General features: G+C 39.7%; 2 protein-coding genes across 2 annotated transcripts in view; both read left to right on the forward strand.

The window, feature by feature from the left end:
* The first annotated feature begins 107 nt into the window (after positions 1–107).
* On the forward strand, positions 108–19,101 carry LOC131129157 (protein FAM163A-like). The gene is made up of 4 exons (XM_058072367.1): positions 108–517; positions 15,731–15,752; positions 16,483–16,597; positions 17,543–19,101. Exons 3-4 carry the CDS (start codon positions 16,505–16,507, stop codon positions 17,939–17,941), a joined length of 492 nt encoding a protein of 163 aa, XP_057928350.1. The 5' UTR covers positions 108–517; positions 15,731–15,752; positions 16,483–16,504; the 3' UTR covers positions 17,942–19,101.
* Positions 19,102–19,264: 163 nt separating this feature from the next.
* Positions 19,265–27,477, forward strand: part of rabgap1l (RAB GTPase activating protein 1-like) — a 113,530-nt gene continuing 105,317 nt past the window's right edge. Inside the window, exons 1-5 of the mRNA XM_058074388.1 lie at positions 19,265–19,413; positions 23,116–23,336; positions 23,556–23,703; positions 24,767–24,980; positions 26,425–26,599. Coding sequence (XP_057930371.1) covers positions 23,199–23,336; positions 23,556–23,703; positions 24,767–24,980; positions 26,425–26,599 — 675 coding nt within the window. The 5' untranslated portion in view covers positions 19,265–19,413; positions 23,116–23,198. The remainder of the gene's footprint in view (positions 19,414–23,115; positions 23,337–23,555; positions 23,704–24,766; positions 24,981–26,424; positions 26,600–27,477) is intronic.

The raw sequence follows: 27,477 nt of genomic DNA on the forward strand, positions 1-27,477 counted from the left end.
ACTGTGAGGTCTGCGCGCTAACCACTAGTCTGCTGTGCCGCCCTATAAAATAAATAATAGATCATAATTTTGATAACAATAAATAATACATTGTAGGCAATGTGTGATCAACTTTTACATTATATGAAACTATAAAGTGAAAAAGATGAATCTTGGTATCGAAATGATCGATATTTGTATTGGTCCAAGCTTTCTTCCTTCGTCTCTCGCTCTCTCGTGTGACGTAGTAGCTTTCGTTTTCTCTTCCCGAGCCCTCTTCCATCCCCTCGGAGTCTTGGGAAGTGTGCGTAAAAAGCGCGCGTGTTGAATCCTCGTCTCCTCCTCCTCCTCCTCTTCCTCCTCGTGCTGGTTCCTTTCTTTCTCCAGTGGGCTGCGGCCATGTTTAATTCTCTTTCACTCTCTGACCTTTAGTCGGCCCATTGGACCGCATAGTCGGCTCGCTTGTCTGCTCGGTGCTGGTTTGTCGCTGAGGATGTTGCAGCCCAACCAAGATCAGCGCGCCATGTAACCAAGTCAGGTATGTGTGTTTCTTACATTCAGATACTACGGTACTGTACTGGAAAAACCAAGACACTTAACCTAGATGTGTGGTGACGCTTTTTGAATAATTCAACTTATGATTCTTACTGAATACATCTAATAACAGCAGCGTGCGTTGCATTTTTTTTAATCATTTTGAGAACCCCCCTGTCCTACTTTTCATAAAGCTAAGATGTTCTCATGCACAGGATTGCAATGTGCAAGTGTACCTAATGAATTGTCTGGTGAGTAAATAGGCCAGAGGTGTCTAAACCTTTTTTCCACAGGGGACCACAATATTCAGAAATGAAATTATGCAAATAGTCACATTGATAGTTTCTAAAGCAACAAGCAGATACAGCAGATTAGTTCTATCAACAGCTTTTATATCAGCTTTGTATGAACATTACTCTTATTCCCTATTTTTGCTGCCTTTTATAAAGAAAAAAAATATATTTAAACTTTCTTCATTTTCTTTTCTTCCCGTAGGACTCTCATAATATTTTCATTTTATTCCCATAAACCAAAATTTCCAAAAATTACAGCTTTAAAAAAATATTTTCCCATATTATGACTTTTAAAAATGTGCATATTTTTCTTTAATATTTCAACAATATGCTACTAAAATTACACTTTCTTGTTTCTTGTAAAATCATTACTTTTTCTGGTGAGAGTATGAGAAAAAAGTTTTTCTGTTCATATTTTGACTTTACTCTTGTAAAATTACAGCAGTTTTTGTCCATTGTTCCATTTTTTTGTTTAGTTTTCAAATTATTTCAACATTCCTCCAGTAAATTTTGTTCTCAGAATTATCACGTTTTACAAGGGATATTGATATTGGCTTTTTTGGTGAAAAACTATTGGCGAAATTTCTGATGCTGATATCAGCCAATACCGATAAGTGTAACTCCTGTGGTGGAATGATAATGATAATAATCGGTACTGATAATTATTGGATATCCCTACTTCATACTCATGATATTTTGAGTTTGAAAAAACAACTTTTCCCGCAACCTAATTTTCAAAAAATTAGACCTGTATTTGTTTTTTTCTCATAATACTACAAAAAATGTCTTCAATATTTAAACATTATGACAGTTAAATTACATTATATTTCTTCATAGAACTATTATTATGACTTCATTCTTATAAAATTACACCCATTTTAGTCCATTGTTCCATTGTTTCGTTTTCCGATTATTTCTCTTGTACATTTTCTTCTCATAGTTATGATTTTCTACCCAGAATATTTTGACTTTATTCTTGTTGCATGACAACTTTTCCTGCAGCCTGATTAAAAAAAATGACAACAAACAAAAAAATTACAACAATTAAATTTTTTTATTTGTTGTGACTTAAAAAATAGCATGTTTTTTCTTCAATGTTTAAACTTAAATTACACAATTTTTTCCTCCTAATATTACAACAATATTCTTGTAAAATTCTGACTTTTTTTTGTTAGATTACAACTTTTTATCATAATACTTTGACTTTATTCTTGTGAAATTAATGCAGATTTGCTGTTGGCTGATGTTTTTAGGTGTTTTATTTTTTTAAATGATGTTTTAAAAAAATATAATGCACTGTGCGGTGCTCATAGGGACACTGTTATGCCACAATGAAAAAGTCAATATTCCATAATAGGGGGCCTCCTCTGCATATGCATTGTCTTGTCTTGCAACTTGACAGTATAACATTTAAAACTACACAATAGCAGGTTGTCCTATGTGCTGATCCTGTTCTGACTGAAGGTGCAGAGCAGCCTCTCTGTAACCTGTCCTCCAATCACCCCAGAAACACACACACACACACACACACAAACAGACACACATTAAAATCTTCCGGCCCCAGTAGATGTGATGCAACAGGAAATGGGCTGATTTCCCAGAGGTGTCTGCAGCTTGGCCTGCTTCATGCGACACAGAAAATGTAGTTTATTGAACCAAAACTTTGGAAAAAGACATGATGACTCGGTACTAGGGTTTCTGGCCAAAGGACACATCATTAGGTATACCTGCACAATCACATCCAAACACTGTATCCAACCATTCTTCCTTTATAGATATAATAATACCACAGTTGGATGTACAAAGTCAGAGAGGTATTATGGAGCATTATATTTCAATGTATTTGTGGTGTTGGATTGAGTGGTGTGGAGATGATGTTATTGCATAATTGCTATGATTTTCATTCATATTTTGTTGTATTGTAGGTGTGCAGTATGCAAATAGTACAGTGGAACCTTGATTAGCGTCATGAATTCATTCCAGAATGTCCGAATCTATCCGAAACAGATGCTAACAGAATAAATGTTCCCATAAAAAATCATTTAAATCCAATTAATCCCTTCCAGAAAACCAAAAATGTTATGATTATACTTTTCTATACAGAAAAAAATAAAAATAAAAATAATAAAAAAATAAAAAATAAAAATAAAAAATTATTAAAATTAAAATTAAAATTAAATAAACACATATGTGTGGAATACAGCATTTTTAAAAATATAGTTTTTCATGATTGGGAAAATCGGTACCGATAATTATCTGTAAAAAGGATAATTCATAATGCCGCCTACAGAGAACATACTAACTCCTTATTTCTAAAATCACAAATACTTCAACTTGCTAATATAGTTCATCTTCAAACAGCTAAAATAATGCATAAGGCTGAAAACAACCAATTACCTAAAAATGTCTTAAAATTTTAATTTTAATTTTAATTTTAATTTTAATTTTAATTTTAATTTTAATTTTAATTTTAATTTTAATTTTAATTTTAATTTTAATTTTAATTTTAATTTTAATTTTAATTAATTTGTTTTTATTTTGTTTAATTTTAATTTTAATTAATTTGTTTTTAGTTTGTTAAATTTAAATTTAAATTTTAAAAAGTCTGTTTATTTAAAATTTTAAATAAAAACAAATTAATTAAAATTAAAATTGGAAGACAGCATTTTTAAAAATATCATTTTTCATGATCGGGAAAATTGGTACTGATAATTATCTGTAAAAAAATGTATGCAAATTTTGTTGTACGTTGGTGTAAAGTTTTGACTTTCACTGAAAAACGTGCTAACTGGGGGGCAGATAACCGAGATTCAAACCGACAAGTCTGAAGAGTCGCAGTGATTATTTTTGGGACATAAAGGTACGTTGTTGTGAGCCGAGTCCTCACCTCGTCAATAATGGATGCTCACACTTTGTAGGCCAAACCAAAGACCATACATCTGTTCTATTTCAACGCTGTAAATATTTTCCATATCCCAACTGTCATTAGTTTTATTTAAAACTGTTTTTGTCGTGTGCATTTGTGTCCTCGTGTGTGTACACGTGTCTGTTTAAGGTTGGGGTAAGAGGGTTTTAAACAAGCCGGAGTGATGCAGTGTAAATTATTGAGAGGCCTTCAGGGTCGCCGGATTGGTGTTTTCTTGCCATGCTGCTGCACGTCAACTGCGCTGTAGTCGCACAATAAATGTGTCATGTCCAAACAGCACTGCAGTTGGAGGGACGGGACACTAATCTACAGTGTCGACTTGCAACCTCAGTCGGACAGACTTTTGCTGATGTTTACAAGTTAAAGCTTTTAAGGGTATGTGGGCCTGCCCGCCACCAGGTAGAGAATGAATATTTTCTTTCTACTGCACCACTTTGGACACAATTTGGACATGTTTTCATTCCTCATACTCAAGAATATATCAGCATTCTGTGGATGTGAGAGTTGCTTTGAAGAAAACTATAAGTGAGGGTGAGGAGGAGGTCGCGAAGAGGAAGGTCTGTTGTCATCGCTGAAGGTCTTTGGAGCTCAGACTGCTGTTATCTGCAAACATGAAGTAGCTGCACTGCAGGAGGCTCTTGTATCACCCTGGACTGGTGGCCAGCCAATCACAGGGCACATATAGACAAACAACCATTCACACTCACATTCATACCTATGGACAATTTGGAGTCGCCAATTAACCTAGCATGTTTTTGGAATGTGGGAGGAAACCGGAGTACCCGGAGAAAACCCATGCATGCACGGGAGAACATGCAAACTCCACACAGAGATGGCCGAGGGTGGAATCGAACTCAGATCTCCTAGCTGTGTGGCCTGTGCGCTAACCACTCGTACCCCGTGCAGTTCATGTTATTCACATTCATTCATTCATTTTCTACTACTTATCCTCATGAGGGTCACGGGGGTGCTGGAGCCTATCCCAGCTGTCTTCGGGCGAGAGGCGAGGTACACCCTGGACTGGTGGCCAGCCAATCACAGGGCACATATAGACAAACAACCATTCACACTCACATTCATACCTATGGACAATTTTGGAGTCAATTAACCTAGCATGTTTTTGGAATGTGGGAGGAAACCGGAGTACCCGGAGAAAACCCACGCATGCACGGGGAGAACATGCAAACTCCACACAGAGATGCCCGAGGGTGGAATTGAACTTGGGTCGCGTAGCTGTGAGGCCTGCTTGCTAACCACTCATCCGCTATGCAGCCGAAATCTGTTTAAATTCATTTTTTTTCATCATTCACAATCCTTAAAAACATATTTCCCTTTTCTGTGCATTCCAGCGCGGAAAAAAGAGTTAATATCAACCAGCTAACAATGAACATCATGGGAAATAGCTATTTTGATGCTAACAACTCAAACACAGTGTTCCATTTAGCTAACTACAGTGATATTATTATTGTCGCTGCAAACATGAAAACCTACTTTTATCTGGTTGACCACACCTGACTAAGCGCTTGTCTCTGAGTGGATACCTAGCTATCAATTTCACAACAAAGACAAGATGCTCGTTTAGCGTTAGCATTTTTACCCGACTGGAGTACAAGTCTTGTGCTGGAAGATACAGCCATCTCAAGGAGAGACGACATTGTAAGTGTTGTCACTGTATCTATGCTACTGTTGTTGATGGAACTAGCATAAGTATGTATATATCGATATACCTAGGAAAGACGTTTCTGTAGTGTTTTAAGTCATCCAAATATGGCATTAGTGTATGTGTTAATGCAACGATGCATGTTTTTTAGGTGTGTCCCGATGACCTGCATTGTTAGCTAGCTCACATTAACTCGTTTTCATGTGTTATAATGCACTGAAAAGGGAACAAACTATGTGTTCATGTTTCACACAAGGATTGTGAATAATGGGCAAAATCCTCCCAAAAAACTGCAGTTCTCTTTTAAGTGTGTTTTTACATATTTTTTTCAACGTGCAAGCTGTGTTTCATTTTATCTTTAAAAATTAAAAAAACAAAGAAACACTGCAGTCTTCAAATAACCCCAGGGCCACACTTTGGACTCCCCGGTGTTAGGATAATATACATTTGAAAAATTCAGTTATTTCAGTAAAATACACGCACATGTCATAGATAAAACAAATGCATGAAATATTTACTTGTTGCCTTTGGGTACAACAAGGGAGACTTTTCCTCCGTATCCTCAGTCACGTAACACATTTGCTCTAAACTTAGCCACACAAGAAAACAACTAGACACTCAAAGATGAAGGACTGATGGTTTCGAGTCGATTACATTTTGTAATACATTAAACATCCACCATCTTTAACTTTATTTTATTCGTCATCACTTCAAACTCAGCGCTGATCTTGATCTCGCTGTCTTATGCAAGTTTTGCTCGAAGCTCATAAACAGTGAGCACATCTTCGGATTGCTAATTGCCAGAATGGGAGCCTCGGCGCCCTCATCAGCCCCTCAAAAAAAGTCAGGAAGTTATGAAACCGACTGTGTATTATAACTTGAATAAAACATGATGATCGGTATTGTTGCTGACACCAGGATGGTCATTTGGAAAATGACAGTACGGTAATCCCTCGTTCATTGCAGTTAAAGCATATAAAACCTTTTTTACCACCATGTAAATATGGTTTTTTAAACCTAATTAGAGCCCTCTATACATGAAATAACACCCCTATATTCATCTCCACACTCCTATTACCCAATATATTAGATATAATCAGATAAAATGAGCCATTTAAGACATAAATAAGACCAAAAAAGTGAATTGTTCTCGTTTTTGAGGACATGAGCAAAGACTAGATAGGACAGCGAAAGACCAGTTGCCTTTGATACTAGTATTTAAGGACTTGAGCAAAGACTAGATAGGACAGTGAAAGACCAGCGGCCTTTGATACTAGTGTTTAAGGACTTGAACAAAGACTAGATAGGACAGCGAAAGACCAGCGGCCTTTGATACTAGTGTTTGAGGACTTGAGCAAAGACTAGATAGGACAGTGAAAGACCAGCGACCTTTGATACTAGTATTTAAGGACTTGAGCAAAGACTAGATAGGACAGTGAAAGACCAGCGGCTTTTGATACTATTATTTAAGGACATGAGCAAAGACTAAATGGGACAGCGGAAGACCAGTTGCCTTTGATACTAGTGTTTGAGGACTTGAGCAAAGACTAGATAGGACAGCGAAAGACCGGCGGCCTTTGATACTTGCGTTTGAGGACTTGAGCAAAGACTAGATTGGACAGCGAAAGACCAGCGACCTTTGATACTAGTGTTTGAGGACATGAGCAAAGACTAGATAGGACAGCGAAAGACCAGCGACCTTTGATACTAGTATTTAAGGACTTGAGCAAAGACTAGATAGGACAGTGAAAGACCATGCCTTTGATACTAGTGTTTGAGGACTTGAGCAAAGACTAGATAGGACAGCGAAAGACCAGCGACCTTTGATACTAGTATTTAAGGACATGAGCAAAGACTAGATAGAACAGTGAAAGACCAGTTGCCTTTGATACTAGTGTTTGAGGACTTGAGAAAAGACTAGATAGGACAGTAAAAGACCAGTTGCCTTTGATACTAGTGTTTAAGGACATGAACAAAGACTAGATAGGACAGTGAGTGAAAGACCACAATGTATTTGCACGAGTGTATTTGTGATAGTAAGTGGAGTGTAAGAAAATGTCAACAGTAAAGTGTTCTTTTCTCAACAAGGTTTACTGTCATGCCACTAAGCCGGCCACTCATGCAAATTTATGCTAATGAAAGAGTGTCAGTGGTACATTACTTCTTCAAAGATAGAAGCTGGACCATTTCATTTGCCTTTACGAGGCTATGGTGCTGACCAGCAGAACGGGGGAGGTACAATAGTTACCAGCGTCACTATTCTGGATGTGCGTTCAATGCTGCTATGTGTTGAAGAGAAGCTGCTGGAGCCTCCGTAAACCTCATAAAACATGGTGACGCACAGTTGTAGGCGTGTTAAATGTCATTTCCTTCTTCTGCCTATGATGTTCTCACTAGGAATCTTATTTGAACTGATGATGTTCTCACTAGGAATCTTATTTGAACTGCTCAGAAATGAACTAAATGTTTGTCTAAGCAAGATGCTGATTATAATGGGTTTATACTAGCCCGTATCCCTGCACTGTTCATTCATTCATTCATTTTCTACCGCTTTTTCCTCACGAGGGTCGCGGGGAGCCGATCCCAGCTGTCTTTAGGTGAGAGAGGCGGGGTACACCCTGGACTGGTGGCCAGCCAATCACAGGGCACATATAGACAAACAACCATTCACACTCACATTCATACCTATGGACAATTTGGAGTCGCCAATTAACCTAGCATGTTTTTGGAATGTGGGAGGAAACCGGAGTACCTGGAGAAAACCCACGCATGCACGGGGAGAACATGCAAACTCCACACAGAGATGGCCAAGGGTGGAATTGAACCCTGGTCTTCTAGCTGTGTGGCCTGCGCGCTAACCCTCGGTTAGCCCTCGGCCAGTATTTTTGGGACATTTTTGATGCGTCTCCATGTACTCATTTCTATTTGGTGAGCTGGGGTTCCAAGTTTTTAACAAATCAGTATAAAATGCAAAAATAGACAAAAATAAACACACATGCTAACTTAGTCTTAGTTGCTAACGATAATTATGACACAAATTATGGCTGATAATTGACAACATTTTTTGAGACAATTGTTAAATGAATTGGGCGGCACGGTGGTCTAGGAGTTAGCGCGCAGACCTCACAGCTAGGAGACCAGGGTTCAATCCCACCCTCGGCCATCTCTGTGTGGAGTTTGTCTCCCCGTGCATGCGTGGGTTTTCTCCGGGTACTCCGGTTTCCTCCCACATTCCAAAAACATGCTAGGTTAATTGGCGACTCCAAATTGTCCATAGGTATGAATGTGAGTGTGAATGGTTGTTTGTCTATATGTGCCCTGTGATTGGCTGGCGACCAGTCTAGGGTGTACCCCGCCTTACGCCCGAAGACAGCTGGGATAGGCTCCAGCACCCCCCGCGACCCTCGTGAGGAAAAAGCGGTAGAAAATGAATGAATGAATGAATGTTAAATGAATTGTCACGGTAGGTGTAATTCACATTTGAACCACTAGATGTGACTCAAGTATAATGTACGGCAGGTGTGGGCAAAATACAGCCCGGGGGCCACATGCGGCCCACCAAACGTTTAAATCTGGCACGCCAGTTGCTTTTTATTTCAACTTTTAATAATTAGTATTTCAAGTGTTTTTAACATACAAAGTGGCGACATGACTTGCAAGTCAGATGTCTTATTTAGTAAAAAAATAAATACAAAATTAAATTACATAGTTTGATGTGGTCTGATGTTTAAAGTGGTCCTGAAAAAAGGGACATGAGAACATGAGAACCACGGCAGTGGTCCGAGTAAATGTTTGGGTCTTCTTCTGACTGATGCCATTTTCTTTTTCTCTTGGAGAGTAGATGACATAGACGTATAAGAACTGAGTTCTTGTTTGTAAAAGCGCTGAATCAGGAGCTGGCAGGCTTGGTAATGGAAGCGTGAATGGCTGCCATTTGGTACCCAATCGGCATCAGTGCATGCTGGAGCTTGGATGGGAAAAAAAACAATAAATAATGTGTACAGTTCTCTATCTTTGGCAGACAGAGTTGGTTTAACGCCTCTATTGATCATGTGCTTTTCTTTACTGGCCCAAGAGGATGATCGTGGTGAGTGGTTCTTAGCATTCACTGCATTCTTTTCTCCAGAGTGACTTCCATTAAATCAATGAAACTGGATTGATCTATAAGCAGCAAGTGAAGGAAGCGTCTTTGAACCTTCAATGTGCCGTTTGAAGGTTATCCGTTAATCTACGGTACATCTCATTTAGCGAAGAACACTTCCTATGCATTTCCATGAGGTGGAAAGTTTAGAGCAGGGGTCTCAAACTCAATTTACCTGGGGGCCACTGGAGCTAGGGTCTGGGTGAGACTGGGCCGCATCAGGTTTTCAAAAAAAAAACAAAAAAAAAACGCATTTATTAAAAACAGAAAAATGAATAAACTTTGCTTTGGTTCCGATTTTCTACAAGAAAAGCTCTGATAAAACATTCCACTGTTCTCAAATATCTTACTTTTTATTTTTCTACACAAAATAAGATGAAGAATAAATAAATAAATAAATATAATAATAATAAAACGCCAAATAATTAAAAATTAAGAAACCACATATAGTTGGTGGGTAGACAAATTATTATTTTCAGATTAAAATGAACAAAGCATTATTAGAGCCCTGTAGACATGACAAAACACGACTATAGTCACATTTATACTCTTTTTATTTACAACATATTGCGCAACTGCAGGGTCTTGAGACACATGCTAACTCGCAAACTAGAGAGCTAGCGACCTAAACGGTAGCCTCCAAGTTATTTCCTTTAAACTTAAAAAGCCAAAAACTTACCACTTCCACACGGATAGGGAGGATAACTATTAACAGTTATTTAATCTTTAACATGAACATTAATCAAACGTAATAATTAGGAGACCTGAGTTCAATTCCACCCTCGGCCATCTCTGTGTGGAGTTTGCATGTTCTCCCCGTGCATGCGTGGGTTTTCTCCGGGTACTCCGGTTTCCTCCCACATTCCAAAAACATGCTAGGTTAATTGGCGACTCCAAATTGTCCATAGGTATGAATGTGAGTGTGAATGGTTGTTTGTCTATATGTGCCCTGTGATTGGCTGGCCACCAGTCCAAGGTGTACCCCGCCTCTCGCCAGAAAAAGTGGTAGAAAATGAATGAATGAATGAATGAATGAATGAATGAGTTCTCAATGCCAAGCAACTTGGAAAAATGTTGTCTATGAGTTTGAGTCTGAAGCTACCATACTAGCACTAATATAATTTGCCGCTTCAATGTTGGCGGAAGCTAATTTTTATGGCACCCTTATTTTGTTTTCACAAGTAAACAGGATGTAGTAGTATATATGGATATGGACATGACATTGAAACTAGGAATCAAAATGTAAAAATTTGAACGATCCTAGAAGAATCTGAATGTTCCCATCGATGCTCGAGACTCGATGCCCACCCCTTAATAACCACCACTAACTGCTATTGCCAACTCACATTACCTAAAATGCAATTAGTCCCCATATTGATCCCATAATTTCATTTGCCTCTGCCGTTGTATTAAGTTTCCTAGCACAGCATCAACTCATTATGCTCATTAACATTCTGCATACTTGATAAAAATCTACCCATGCGCTGCTGGAGAACAACTCTTATCCTCACAATGTATACGCATACTGTGAATATGATCTCCAAGACTTGATGTAACGCACGTTCATGTCGTGAAAACGTAGGAAACTTGCAGTAAAGAAACGGGCGAAAGGACGAATGGCCAAGACGCCATACGAGAGCACGCCATCAGATAGCGACAGATGATGAGGGTTTTCTCATTAGCCTGATTTGTTAAATATATGTATTTGCTAGTATGTACAGTATGTTGGAAACAATGCAGTCACATAACATAATGTCATGCACAATGAGATTCCACGCAAAACGGTTAAAATATCAAAACAGAAATGTTTGTGTCCCAATCAGTCTCCATTTTCATCCATTAAAAAAAGCAGTCACGTTTACATTGAGTGGGGGCCTGGTAACAAAACCATTAGCTACGTCACCATCAACGGTTTACGCTCAAAAGGACACCACATTCCTGTTTTGTCATGAGTTATTTCTCACCTCCTTAATCAAAATGTTGCCACTTACATTCTTACTGTCTTTGGCTTCATTTTGGTTTAATGAGGTGAGAAACACGATTGAATTCAGGGCTCTACGTTAAAAACAAAAATGACTTGCCCATGGGGAATCCTTAAGGTGAGAACTACTTGCCCGAACTTGCCCCATGTAAAATGAAAAGACTGCCATAATGATATCATATATCAATATATGCTGATAATTCATCAGATAATAGTACTGATGCATTGTATTTGGAGGAATGTCTGAAAATTTGTGGAGATGTATGTTAACATGGCAAGCCATGCTACCTTACACATGGTAGTCGTAGTAAGCAGTGATATTTATAAGTTGTGCACCACAATGAAACATTTGACACATTTGTGTACTAGTAAAGTGTTTTTAATCCAGAAAAAAATGCTCAATGGTCAAACAATAATTTGTGAAGCAAAGGTGAGAAAAATACACAGAGAAATGAAACCGCTAGATTTTGTAGCTTGTGCAAAATCAGCACTTGGTATTGGATCTAATCGGTGGTGTTTCATTGTGACCACTTCAAATTGTCACAGCAATGTGATTCACTCACCTGTGCCATCATTTGATTTGCTGCCGCTAATAAAATACTTGTTTAGGAGGCACTGTTTCATCACTTTTTGCTGTTTTCCTTCAGAAGTTGTTGAAGAATTAGACGATGTTGGCAGGGACGCCATGATAGATGTTTTCCTAGTAAAACGATCGCTGATTGGTTGATCGCGAACAAGAACGGGTGTGGGTAAAACGCGGATTGTGGATTACGGACCGCGGTCTAAATAAACGATTCTGATTGGTCCATTTCAAGATTTGCAAGGATTGGTTTGCAAATTACCACCGGAATTACGCAGTCCGTGTTTTACCAACCCCAAACAAGAACCGCTTTAAAAAAAACTCTTGGCAGTACGGCATGCTAAAGTGTACTTGCCCGACGGGAATATCACTGATTGGATTTACTTGCCCGAATTTTGTTTTAACTTGCCCCGGGCCATCGGTACAACGTTATTGTCGAGCCCTGGAATTCAAAAATAACTCATAGCAAAACCGGAAGGTGGTGTCTGTGTGGTGTCTTACTGCCACATTGTGTCTTTGGGAGCAGTCATGTGAAGAATTGAGGTATTTTGGTTTCTGCATGTAAAACTATAATTGCAAAATTATGAAAACTTGTGTGTTTTATGTGTTGCCTTTCTGGCACACATTCATTGGATTGACATTTTTTCTTATGAGAAAGCCTTTGCTAACGTCTTCAGTCAAGGTAAAAGTAACATTAAATGTCCATTTATTTCTTTTATTTGTCATTTATATTCATTTAGAAATTTTCATCCATAAAACTATAATGATAAATCTATTAAAAAAGACATGTTTTGCATCAACATTTTTGAGACTTAACTGTGTTAGTTAGCAAAGAACTGCTGAGTCAAGCATTGATGACATCATAGACGGGTGACGAGTCAACTTCCTGTTCATGTTTCCATGATGGTTTGTGATAATAATACATTAAAAAGACAGTTACCAATGTTGTGTATTCATAACACCACAAGGTGAACTCTGTATTGTACGCTAACCGGAAAATGTACACAAACCAAGGCAAGATTTTCAACGTTAACCGTAAAACACGCTAACCGAGGTTACGCTGTATTTTGCTGTTTCTGGTAATAACCAGAAAATATGTGATTATAAAAACAAAGTCAAGTGCTGTGTTAATAATCTGAAATACTACCAATTTCCTGCACAAAATGCACATTAAAAATCAACATGGACCCGAGAAAACCCACAGAACTTGTTGTAATGCCATGAAAGTTAAAAATAGGTTTGTCTGGAAAAATCACCGTGTCTCACATCAATAAATGATGTGTAGGAGAAGAAAAGAAAAGAAGAAAAGCAATCCGACTTGCACTATTTTTCAAGCAAATATGCATGAGATAGTTGTTGGTGATCTTGCACTGAGCTGCAGAGTGTTGGAAGCGTGTTGGGATGCCCTCATTTAACATGAGTGCATGTTTGGGGATTCTGTATGTGGACAATGTGCATGTGTCTTATCAGCTTCCAGGCAATATGGGGGATTGAGGGCTGCCCTAATCTGGACCCAGTGGTGACTGATCCAACTGTCATTCAGTCTACGAGTGCTAAGAACTGTTGAGAACATAAAGACAAATGTGTACGTTGTGATTCACAGAAAGCAGAAATCAATTTATTTTATTTTATAATTAAGCTCGGCACATGTTTTATATAGATATGTATTTTCTTTTTTTTAATAAAACTGGACTTGTGAATGGCGTATAGAAGGGTTTAGATTCTGTTCCACAGATGGCGCTAATGCACACGAAAGCTGCTTGCTAACCGCAAATAAACAACAGAAGAAGAAAAACACCCAGCCGTGAGGCAGCCATGCCACATCGACTACATCTACTACATCTACTACATCTTCACATTTACTGAGTCTGGACTCAGCCGTGAGGCAGCCATGCCACATCTACTACATCTACTACATCTACTACATCTACTACATCTACTACATCTTCACATTTACTGAGTCTGGACTCAGCCGTGAGGCAGCCATGCCACGTCTACTACATCTACTACATCTACTACATTTACTCCATCTTCACATTTACTGAGTCTGGACTCAGCCGTGAGGCAGCCATGCCACATCTACTACATCTACTACATCTTCACATTTACCAAGTCTGGACTCAGCCGTGAGGCAGCCATGCCACATCTATTACATCTACTACATCTTCTACAGCTACTACATCTACTACATCTTCACATTTACTGAGTCTGGACTCAGCCGTGAGGCAGCCATGCCATGTCTACTACATCTACTACATCTACTACATTTACTCCATCTTCACATTTACTGAGTCTGGACTCAGCCGTGAGGCAGCCATGCCACATCTACTACATCTACTACATCGACTACATCTTCACATTTACCAAGTCTGGACTCAGCCGTGAGGCAGCCATGCCACATCTATTACATCTACTACATCTACTACAGCTACTACATCTACTACATCTTCACATTTACTGAGTCTGGACTCAGCCGTGAGGCAGCCATGCCACATCTACTACATCTACTACATCTACTCCATCTCCACATTTACTGAGTCTGGACTCAGCCGTGAGGCAGCCATGCCACATCTACTACATCTACTACATCTACTCCATCTCCACATTTACTGAGTCTGGACTCAGCCGTGAGGCAGCCATGCCACATCTACTACATCTACTACATCTTCACATTTACTGAGTCTGGACTCAGTAAATGTGAAGATGTAGTAGATGTAGAGTCTGGACTCAGGAAATGTGAAGATGTAGTAGATGTAGTAGATGTAGAGTCTGTACTCAGTAAATGTGAAGATGTAGTAGATGTAGAGTCTGGACTCAGTAAATGTGAAGATGTAGTAGATGTAGTAGATGTAGTAGATGTAGTAGATGTAGTAGATGTGGCATGGCTGCCTCACGGCAGTTTTCTTTTGTTGTATTTGATCAGAGAATGTCCCAATTCATTTCTGTAGCACAGAAAATGTTTATCAACAATTGGAAGCACACTGAAAATATGTTCAAGTGTTCAAAGCCAAGTTAGAGCAGTCACTGAGTGCACTTAGACTGTAGGCCGGGCTTGTGCACTAACTGAGAGGCAAGGCTAAAGGCTGCCTCGTGTCAGTCAGCAAATTTGAAAAGTCAAATTGGTATGAACCCTGTTTTATCGGTCCAAACAGGTCGATCCCACAACGTGAGGATTTAGAAGCATATGCATTTCAAATGAGTGTCTCTGATGACCTACTTTAGTGGTTTATAATGCAAATGCAACCAGCCTGAAGTCTTCTCATGGTGTCTTCAACTCGGTTCTACTTTGTTTGCCGGATCAAACTGGAAGCAACAGAAGATGCAAAATCCTTTGCATGTGTGCAAATTTGTAGAATTATATAATAACATTACTGTGAATCTAAAGCATGTAGAACTTTCATCTTTCTTCTTTATCTTGCATCATTGTTTCCTTCTTGTTATGTCTTACTTGGCTTTTCTTTACTGTGTAGCTTATTTTCTGTCTCATACTGCCACCTGGTGGCGGTTTTATTGTTTAACTGAAAGGTGTCCAGACTTTTTCCCACCAAGGGCAGCTTTGATACATTTTATGTTTAGGTCTATGCTAAGCAATCTGTCTATCACTTATAACAAACATATCTATTTGTTTTCTTTTAGGTGTGAAGCAGCTTTGCTAAAAGTGAGTATATCATCATTTGCTATGACAACCATGCTTCAGCCGTAGCACATACATAAGCAACGTACGTACCTGGGGATGGTGCAGTGAACTGTTAAGGGGTAGGGAGGACTTTGAAAAATGAATTGGTTGCACTTGGCATATATATTGTAAAATGACTACTTTCTTGCACATTGCATATGACTTTGCATATTCCTCCCTTTTGGGGGTACTAAACCCCCAAAACACAAGATAAGATAAGATAAGATATGCCTTTATTCGTCCCTCAGTGGGGAAATTTGCATTGCACAGCAGCAAGAGTACAGAATCAGTTAAGCAGTACAAAAATACACAATATAAAAAAATAGACAATATAAACAAACCAAGTATTAACAAATCAACAGTTTTACCCAGACTTATATACAACTACAGTATGCAGATAATATGAAACGAGATAAAATATATGACCAGTCTATATACACTATGAGATCTTGCTAGTGAGTTAATATGAGGCATTATAGAAGTACTTCACATAGAACTTAATATATTGTATTTATAGCCTTGATATTGCACAGTGAATGGAGTCTGGAGTAACTATGCTGAGTATAAAAACAAAGTATTGCATAGATGTACATGTATAGTAAACATACAATTCGACTCTTGAATGCTCTTGTATGCGTCAATGCTCTCCATTTTGCACGTGTGATTTTACGATGCCGACGTTGAATTTTGTCATTTCTTGTACTGATTTCAGAGTTTGATGGAGAGCTGGTCGGATGACAGCTGGAACTGTTGTTATAACTGGAGGAATCCTGGCCACGGTGATACTTCTGTGTATCATAGCTGTGCTCTGTTACTGTAGACTCCAGGTATGTTTCTTTATGTTTGAGTTATTATGATCTAATATCATCTAATATAACTCTCGGTGTCATTCAGTGCAGTTTTACACCACATATATTGACTTTTGTGTATCTTCTTGTGTTGACAAGTGACAAAAACAGTGCAAATATGTACATTATTGTGCCATTCTGAAGGATCCTGATATTTTAGTGGGTACTAAAACATCTTATTAATTGATTAAGCTAGTTTAGTAGCTTTGAAAATTTGATTTTTCTTTATTTTACTCAAACTTCTACACCTCTATAGACTACAACCGTCCCTCGCGCTCTCCTTAAAAAATGATGGCTGTTGGTTGACTATGGCCTATTATTGTTTTTTTTTTTTTTAATATCCTGGGGTACATCCTGGACTAGTACCCAGCCAATCGCAGTACTACGGCCTATTATTGTAGTCATTCTGGGTGGGGTCAGTAATTACACTGATGAGACATTGTCTTAGATTACGTTACTCTAACAGTACAGGAAGTCAGCCATAGCATGTTCGACGTGATCGAGTGGAAAAAAAAGTTCTCCTCCCATTGTGTGTGGAAGTGGTAAGATTTTGGCTTTTTTTCTTCTTTCCCACTTCACTTGTTCTGTTTTAAGTTTAAAATAAATACATTGGTAGCTAACTAGTTAGCTCGGTTGCTATCGGCAGCTGTCTATTGTGCCCCTGCAGTGATCCTGTAGCCTGCGTATTAAGGTTGCGCAGTGTGGTGTAAACAAAGAATAATAATAGGAGTGTATAGGTGACTATAGGGGTGTTATTTCATGTCTACAGGGCTCTAATAATGGTAAAAAATCAGATTTAGAAAGTCATACACATGTTTTCCTATTCTGAAATTCGGTGCAGTCAACAAATTACAGCGAGTTCAGATTCAGAAAGCACTGACCTACTTCCTGTTTTTACGTAGTTCTGTCTTGCTTTCTTCACAGTACTACTGCTGTAAGAAGAATGGGTCTGACAGCGGCTCCAACTCTCTGCAGCACTTTGAATGCAACGCCTGCGGTGTCGCCGGCCTGGATGGCACCACGGACACCCCACTCTCACTTTCACCACCAGATCCACCGGCGACCTCCAAACCCAGAAAAGCCTCAGCGGGGCGTCGCCGTTACTGCCCCACCTGCTCCCCCTATGACTCCCCTTTTTTCATCCGTACCGCCGATGAGATGCGAAATGGAGGCGAGCGTATCACTTACATGCCCACACACTACGAGAACCAGGCGCTGGCCATGCCGCTGCCCACCGTGCGAAGCGCCCTGCTGAGGGAGGTCCCGCGGAGCAGACCACCTGAGTTCTACACTAACACTCGAGCAATCAGCACAGAAGTGTGACACTGAAACTGCTGAACAGAAGCAATTTTGGACGCTTTAAACTAAAATTTACTTGTTTGGCAGATTATCTATGCGATAAGATGAAGTTTTCAAATTGAGTTGACCTTTTTGTCTAATTGTACATGGGGTGTATGTTTGTAAAGTACACTATATATTGACTGTTAACTGTATTTACAGACTGAGGGCTATCTTACCTATGTAAAACCTGGTTTATATACAGTATCTGCCAAAAACAAATACATATTGAAAAAAAACGTGATGCAATTATATGTGCCCAGTGATTGACTATAGCAATCACCCAAAGTCAGCTGGGATAGGCTCCAGCTTCCCCATGCCACTAATGATGACAAGCACCATAGAAAATGAATGGATGGTGTGATGCATTTGTGTCACGGAATTTGTCATCCTATCTCTTTTGATTCTAATGTAAAAGGGCCATTCCTCTTTACTGATGCAAAAAGTTTTACAACTAAAATGACTATAAAAACTATGACCGGTACTCATTATTTGTGTGTTTTGGGTGGATATTATGTGATATGATGTCATTTATTCTACTTTGCCTACACACTTTCTGTCACCATACTACCATGTTTATTCTGAATATTTCAAATAAATATAGCCGTGTTGTGTTTTTTATTTAAATGTATCTAAGTATTGGGATATGATACACATTTCGAAGATGAATTATCATTGTTTGTGATCAAAAATATGGTCTGCGGTTATAGTGTACAGTGGCATCTTCTGTTAAAATGTTGGAGTTTGTGCTCATCCACGTCTTTTTCCATTGTATTTTCAGCAGAAAGTGACACAATTGATTACCAGCAACTTTATTAGTCACTTGTGTTATTGAACTTTTATTTAATCCCACTTCTTATGCTTCAGAAATGTTATTTTCTTTGGATGAGGAAGGGCAAATAAATACAGGACACTATTATAAAGTCATTAATTAAATCAGCATTTTTATACTGTGAAAAATGTTACATGTTTATAAAAGTGATCAGTAAATTAAAGTTTTGTCACAGAAGGAATCATTATTTGTTCATCTAGTTATTGTATTGCCGAACTATTCTAAAGTAACTTTACTCGTTACTCATGTAAACAGAATGAGATGATATTTTGAAATGTTGACACAGAACTCAACATATGATCAGTAATCTATGACAGAGACACATTTTGACAAATAAAGGTTTGTAATTGCTTCAAATGTTGCAACGTTTGTGTGATTATTGCTCAGTTTTGCTGTTTTTTTTTGTTCAATTTTATTTCGCGGGCTGCACTTTCGACACTCGAGCTGAACACTGTCACTGGTCACTTCAAACTATACAATTGCTACGCATGCGTGACAGCACGTGTTCTGCCCTTAACCGGAAAACGTGCAATTGAAGCGGAGTGTGATGCATCCTGTTAACAAATACGATCTTCGGTGAACTCTTTGACAGCTTAACAGGGAACTCCTCATCGCTTCTAAACAAGTAAGTTGACAGCTTGTTTGTCAATAAATGTTCTCATTTCAACGGCTCTGTGACGTTTGCTCACATGAGACATGTTGAAATCACGTTTCGTTGCACATATTTCCTAATCGGAGGTGGTTTTTGGGTGTTGTAGCGGTGTCGCTCCTCTGGTGTAAGGATCCAATGTTTTGGACTTCGAGCTGGTTAGCGTTAGCCAAAGTTAGCTTGACGTTAGCTAGCAAGGTCCTAGCCTGGCACTGGTTGGCACTTCCTGTTTAGCTTGCACTCACCTGTTCTGTCAAATAACTGCACATTTGTAGCTCCTCTGCTTTTACATTGATTTGACACTATCGCAGACGGTAATGGTATAGTTAAGTTAGCTTCGCGCTAGCTAATTTTGCATTGCTGCAAGAACTTAAGATCCCCTTCTTTGTGCTTGTATGTTTGATCGGCCCTGAATACACATCTCCTATTTTGATTTACCCTAATACATACACATTTAACAACAAATGGGACTCACTTGAAGACATAACTGTCCTGCTGCTGATGCTGAGAGAAAGGCCTGCAGACAAAAGAAAGCTGCAATTGCACAATAGTGGTTAACCTGGCAGATTATTCTTGTAGTTTCTTCGTGTAGTGTTTTAATGAAAGTAACTATTCAATGTCATATTCTCTGCATGGGTTTGTTGTATGATATGCTAGTGGTTATGCCTCAGTGCCCAATACTGGTTATCACAACAATATGCTGCAGTTGTGTTGATAGTTTTGCATTTGCAGACAAAACAAACACTCGCTGGCCACTATAACAAGCACTTTAACCAGATCCAAAAATATAAAATGCTCACTTCTGATTCACACTTCACGTTGAAGTACTAGTGACAGTTTGACTTATTTCATTTATTTGAATACTGTAAGACTCTAAGGAATATATTTGCAAGTAGTGATAATCTATGAAGGTTAACAGTTGAGTGCTGATTTAAATGACAAATAAGGATGGTGGATCTGTCAGAGAATCAGAAGATGTAGCAGGAAGGTTCCATGTTTGGCAAGTTTGTGAGTTTTTTGCTATGTTTAGCAAGTACTCAGACCCCTCTCGATTCTGTTTAGATACAATTCCAGACTTTTTCTGGGGTTTTTTTGTACACCTGCGGAGGCTTTAACATAAAGACACATATTGCTTGTGAGTGTTGTGTTCATAGGTGGCTCAGTCTTGTCTGTGACAAAATAAAACACAAATAGAAGCAACAGAATAGAAATTATTTGTATTTCTAAACATATTACAGATGAGATTAAATTTGATAGAATGTTATCGATCCCCTGGGAATAAGTAAATTCATATTTGTTTTGTGTTTCATTGTTTATCTACCACAGCAGTTGTAAAAATAACATACAAGTGTGTCTTGTGTTGGATAAAGATTGTTTATGTACTGTTATGTCTGGCAAGAAACAACAGGATCATTCAGCTTACACACACACACACACACACACTCCCTGATGTAATGCAGCTTGTTGGCCCAGTGTATGTTGGTTGATGTGCAGCTGGTCCAAAATCACTTACAACTCAGTGTTTCCTCCAAAGTTGGTGGTTATTTTCCGAGGCTGCCAACTGCGTTGGAGGAGCAGACTAGGCTTCTAATGACTGGGTTCCATTTAGGCCCTTTTCCACCAAGAAGTTCAGTTCAGTTCAGTTCATGTTGGACTGCATAAGTGTACTGTATGTAAATGCAATGCAGTCATAATGACTGCATTATAATCATATGTGTTCTGTATGTTTACTTGCCTGAAGTGTGTCTATGATACACGCTGATTCTAGTAGAAAGACAGGAAATGTAAGGCTATATCCTGTGGTGCACATCATTTGCTGTTGCTAGCGTTGTTTCTGTTTGGTTCCCTTCAGTAAATAGACCATTATTCTCCAGCGTTGTTCTGGCCACTCGCTATAATTGAACAAGTGTGATTGGAGCACATGATCCTGTTGCTAGCCATTCTTTTAATATTAATTGGCAGAGTATGCATAAATGGAATCATGTGTCTGGGATGAATGAAAGCATCCTTTTATGTGTGGCGTCTTATTCACACGGGGAGTACAGTCGTCCCTCTGTCATCACGGTTAAGTGGTTCCAGACCAACTGGTTATAGTCGTATCCTCAATACATTATTATTATTATTAAATATTTTTGAAAATGCTTAATTTTGGCCAAACGTAATGCATTATTCATGCATTTTTTTAACCAATAATAGAGCATATTCAACCACGCAACAGCGATAATTTACTACTAAAAAAAAAAAACACAATTGAGTGGGTTGACGACATGATATTGGAATGCATTTATGTCCAAAGCAACAAATTCCTAAAATGCTAGCATCCAGCTGTTCTGTTGGTCCATCCACAACACTTTTCATGGGATTGTCCCATTAGCTGGCATGGTGGCGGAGTTAGTACTCCTTAGCACTGCTGCCTCACAGGAGTCTGCTTCAATTCCAGCATGGACTGACTGCTCTTGACATATTGCATTGTACTAGTGACAAACGATGTACAGTGACAAATTTAGGACAGCCCTTGGTGTTTGTATTTATTTCACTGTATGACTGTAAATGACATTTGTGGCTAATGTTGATGCAGTCATTCTCAAAGTTTTATAATCATTAGACCAATAGCCAATGAGTTACATGTACTGTCAATTATTTGCTACAGACGTTTTGCTTGATGGAGGGCTTTTTTATTTTTTCAACATCATCTTGCTCAAATTTTACAGACATGCTGGTCAGTCCTCTATATGTGTACCAACTTTTTTGGTGAATCTTGAAATTTCAAGTCAAACTTTTGGGCCAATGTTATAATTAATAGCGCATACAACCCTGTATGGGTGCATGTTTTGACAAATTGTCACCCTCTTGTGTGCAATGGTATACGGATAGAAGAGTCACATGTGAAAAAGAGGCCACACTAAAAGAGTCCTTGTCGTTGCCTGCCACAAATAAATTTGGACCGCCATAGATAGCATTATTATTGTTTTTATATACAGAAGTGGCGCTACCTGTTCACTCTCACCTCAAACACATTATAATGGGACTGTCTGTGTAACTTGTCGTTACAATTCCGTACAGTAGATGGTATTACAGTAAACCTCGGATATATCGGATTCAATTGTTCCCACTGGTTTTGTCCGATATAAGTGAAATCCGTTATATGCGTATACCGGAAAATGTCCGTTGTACGCATATATCGGATTTATATCCGGTATATGCGTAAATTGGATTTTATCCGTTATAAAAAGGCACTTCCTTGACTATGTTTCCAATGTACCTGGACGCGCAGGCAACGCTGCAAATGACGTCGTATAGCGGCCTGTCACGATTCGGCGAATCGGAGCACCACGATGCGGCCATCCGATATATGCGAGGGAAATTTAATGGAAATGCATTGGAACGGGACTGGAGATTTTGTCCGAAATAGGCGAAATCCGTTATAAAAAATCCGATATATGCAATGAACTTTTATTGGAAATGCATTACAGAAAAATTGGTTCTTTTTTATCTGTCCGTTGTGAGCGAATTTCCGATATATCCGAGTCCGATATATCCGAGGTTTACTGTATAACTAACACACACCTCATACCGCAGACTTATAACGTATCTGTTCATCAATGTAGTGAGTTCCATGAAATGAAACAAACACCTGCAAATCAATAACTTCATGTTCTGTCCATCTTATCCAAATAGGATACCGAGCTGGCTGACCTGGCGAAGATAGGGGAGAGATTCAAAGCTGGTCTCCCCAGACCTTCCTGAGAGAAGAGTCAACCATGGATGACAGCTCCACTCTTCGGAAAGTCAGCAGTTCCACAGAGTCCGTGGCCACCGTCACCAGCGAGGAGTTTGTTCTGGTACAACCCACTGCTACTGGGTCACCTCAAGGCTCGGAGGGCAAACCAAGACTCAAGGTCAGAAACTCACCACAAGAGTAGTTGTAGTAGTAGTAGTCCTGGCTACATCACCAGCTCTGTTTTATTATTTAGGGACATGACTGTAATATAGATTATTATAGATTGTTGTTCAATTATTCATACAGTCCAAGCAGCTTCCTGCACTTCTCTATCCTAATTGACATCCTCTTCTCCTTTTTCTTTTTACCCCCTTTCTTCAATATTTACATCCCACAGATGTCTTGGAACGGGAGTGAGCAGCTGGAGAAAGCCATGGAGGAGGTGTTGGATGATGATGACGAAGTGAAGGTGGAGAAAAGCAGCGTGGAAAAGATGGAGAAGCACACCAATCCAGAAATCCAAGTCCCGGAGTTCCAACCCGCAGGTGGTGTTCTGGATCAGCCCTTATTTATAATCATTGCTGCAGTTGACATGCAGCAGCTGTCTTCCAGACAGTCGTCTCATGAATTCAATTCAATTCAATTCAATTCAATTCAAAATTCCACTTAGGCAAGAAATCCATTTTAGTCAGGCTTTACTTTCACATGAATCAGTAACTGCAACATTTACCATCACTCATGATGGTGCTTTCGTGAACTGGGAGGAAATGATTTGTTCAAATGTAAGCCAGTCTGCAGTGGAACTTCTTCTATGCTCATTGTTCTATTTCCTGTTTGTGAAGCATGAACAATAGCATCCTGTGCCATTCTGTCTCCTTGTAACGCTGCATGTAATAATGATGCAATAATCCGTTAAAGTATGCATGTAATACATTTCACCGCATTTTATAAGTTATTGCATATTGCAAAGTTATTACAAAATGCATGCAGGCGTTATTACATAATTAAGTGAAAATGTATTACATTCATTCATTCATTTTCTACTGCTTATACTCACGAGGGTCGTAGGGGGTGCTGGAGCCCAGCTGTCTTTGGGCGAGAGGCGGGGTACACCCTGGACTGGTCGCCAGCCAATCACAGGGCACATATAGACAAACAACCATTCACACTCACATTCATACCTATGGACAATTTGGAGTCGCCAATTAACCTAGCATGTTTTTGGAATGCACGGGGAGAACAAGCAAACTCCACACCGAGATGGCCAAGGGTGGAATTGAACCTGGGTCACCTAGCTGTGAGGTCTGTGCGCTAACCACACGACCGCCGTGCAGCCCAAAATGTATTACAGTGTTACATATATTGTTACACGCCTGTTTTTATTTTAATATTTCTAGTCATTTTGTTTTATTTGTTTTCCTTTTCTCTATCTAGTAGCTTCTAGTTTCCATGGTAACATACCAGGAATAAACTAACCATTTGGCAATATACAGCTGCACACAAATGTATTATAGAAACTGGCCCCCTATTGTTATTGGTACGTTTTGCAAATAAATGTAACTGTAAGAAAAAAAGAAAACAATGATAACAATTTATGTCTGCCAACAGATGCATCACCACCCTGTCCAGCACCAACTAGCCCCACCAACCAAGAGGAGGATAGCGTGCAGTTCAACAAGCTCTCCTATCTGGGCTGCACCTGGGTCAAAGCCCCTCGTAATGAAGCTGAAGCTCAGAAAGCAATGGCCACTTTACTGGCTGAGAGTGCCATCCCAATCCCCATCACGCTGCATGTCCCCTGTGGACCAGATGGCTCTGTGAGGTGAGTAATGTTGGCAAACTTAAGTCACAGAAGCGGCACAACACTGATGCCCAGGCGACATGATGGCTGCCTCTCATAGCATATAGGAATCTACAGAGCTAACTAGTTAGTCTCCAATTTCATTCATTCATTTTCTACTGCTTATCCTCACGAGGGTCGTGGGGGGTGCTGGAGCCTGTCCCAGCTGTCTTTGGGCGAGAGGCGGGGTACACCCTGGACTGGTCGCCAGCCAATCACAGGGCACATATAGACAAACAACCATTCACACTCACATTCATACCTATGGACAATTTGGAGTCACCAATTGTGGGAGAAAACCGGAGTACCCGGAGAAAACCCACGCATGCACGGGGAGAACATGCAAATTCCACACAGAGATGGCCGAGGGTGGAATTGAACTCGGGTCTCCTAGCTATGAGGCCTTCGCGCTAACCACTTGTCCACCGTGCAGCTTAATTTCATTCATTCATTCATTTTCTACCGCTTTTTCCTCACGAGGGTTGCGGGGGTGCAGGAGCCTATCCCAGCTGTCTTCGGGCGAGAGGCGGGGTACACCCCTGGACTGGTGGCCAGCCAATCACAGGGCACATATAGACAAACAACCATTCACACTCACATTCATACCTATGGACAATTTGGAGTCGCCAATTAACCTAGCATGTTTTTGTAATGCATGGGGAGAACATGCAAACTCCACACAGAGACGGCCGAGGGTGGAATTGAACTTGTGTCTCCTAGCTGTGAGGCCTGCGTGCTACCCACTCCCGCACCGTGCAGCTTAATTTATTTATTCAAAAGTTAGAAAATGGTTTCAATTGGAGTAGTGAAGGACAAAGTAAGGAGCCCAAAAAGTTCTACACTTCACTCTATTATATCGGACATCTAACTGTAATGATACTGTAATGTCTCATCTATGTAACTAGAGACCAGAATACTACATATTTCTATATGACGTGTCTTTAAATACATTTTGACTAATAATACTGGATAGTCAACCACGAAACTGTGATCATTGATTAATTAATTATTGAAAAACCACGTGGGAGTGAAGTTTGAACCTTGATGTAGCAAGGCATGACTGTATTGGGCAAAGGTGTGCAAAGGTTTTGTTGCTGCACGAAGCACATCAAGACTTAAATCACATACAGTCAATAAAGGAAACATAATAGACATGCCTCACCACTCTCCAGGCACATATGCATATGTTGACACCAACAACCCACAATAAAGAAAAAACTTTCGACAAATGGTTGGTGACCACTGCGTTACACTTTTGTCAATTGTCATTGAAGTTAAGAGTATTTACATGTTGTATTATTAAGTGATTCATGTCTTTTTACACTATATGACAATTGACAATGTTAAATTGTTACCTAAATCAGTTTGATTATTAATTCTTATGTGTTACTACATCTTATATGTGAAACCATTTGTCATTCCCCAGGATTCTGGACCAGGCCTCGGGTACAGAGATCGCTTCCTTCCCCATTTACAAGGTCTTGTTTTGTGCTCGTGGACGGGATGGTTCTTTGGAAAGCAACTGCTTTTGCTTCACCGAGAGTTACCGGAGCTCTGAAGACTTCCAAATTCACGTCTTCTCCTGTCACATCAAAGAGGCGGTAAGTGGCATCACACCGGCAGCCGCGACACGCTCGCACCGTTTGTATCACTTCACGGAATACATCATGTTCATTTAGAAGTTGGAGTGCCAGCTGGAGATGTTTTGATCCTAATTCCATTTAGTCCAGGCTGTGAATAAGGTCCTCACATGACAACTAGTGTTACCATGATGCCATGATACCACCTAAGGTACGGAATTGTAATGAGAATAAAGTTGCACAGACAGTCCCATTATAATGTGTTTGTGGGTGAGGGTGAACACGTAGTACCACTTCTACATACTATAAAAACAATAAATAATGCTCTGAGGACGAGTGGTTAGCGTGCAGGCTTCACAGCTAGGAGACCCGAGTTCAATTCCACACTCGGGCATTTCTGTGTGGAGTTTGCATGTTCTCCCCGTGCATGCGTGGGTTTTCCCCGGGTATTCCGGTTTCCTCCCGCATTCCAAGAACATGCTAGGTTAATTGGCGACTCCAAATTGTCCATAGATATGAATGTGAGTGTGAATGGTTGTTTGTCTATATGTGCCCTGTGATTGGCTGGCCACCAGTCCAGGGTGTACCCCGCCTCTCGCCCCAAGACACCTGGGATAGGCTCTAGCACCCCCGCGACCCTCGTGAGGAAAAAGCGGCGAAAATGAATGAATGAATGAATGCTGAGGACAAGTGGTTAGCGTGCAGGCCTCACAGCTAGGAGACCCGAGTTCAATTCCACACTCAGCCATTTCTGTGTGGAGTTTGCAGGTTCTCCCCGTGCATGCGTGGGTTTTCCCCGGGTATTCCGGTTTCCTCCCACATTTCAAAAACATGCTAGGTTAATTGGCGACTCCAAATTGTCCATAGGTATGAATGTGAGTGTGAATGGTTGTTTGTCT

The sequence above is a fragment of the Doryrhamphus excisus genome, chromosome 5, assembly GCF_030265055.1.
Source record: "Doryrhamphus excisus isolate RoL2022-K1 chromosome 5, RoL_Dexc_1.0, whole genome shotgun sequence".
In the NCBI taxonomy this organism is placed as follows: Eukaryota; Metazoa; Chordata; class Actinopteri; order Syngnathiformes; family Syngnathidae; genus Doryrhamphus; species Doryrhamphus excisus.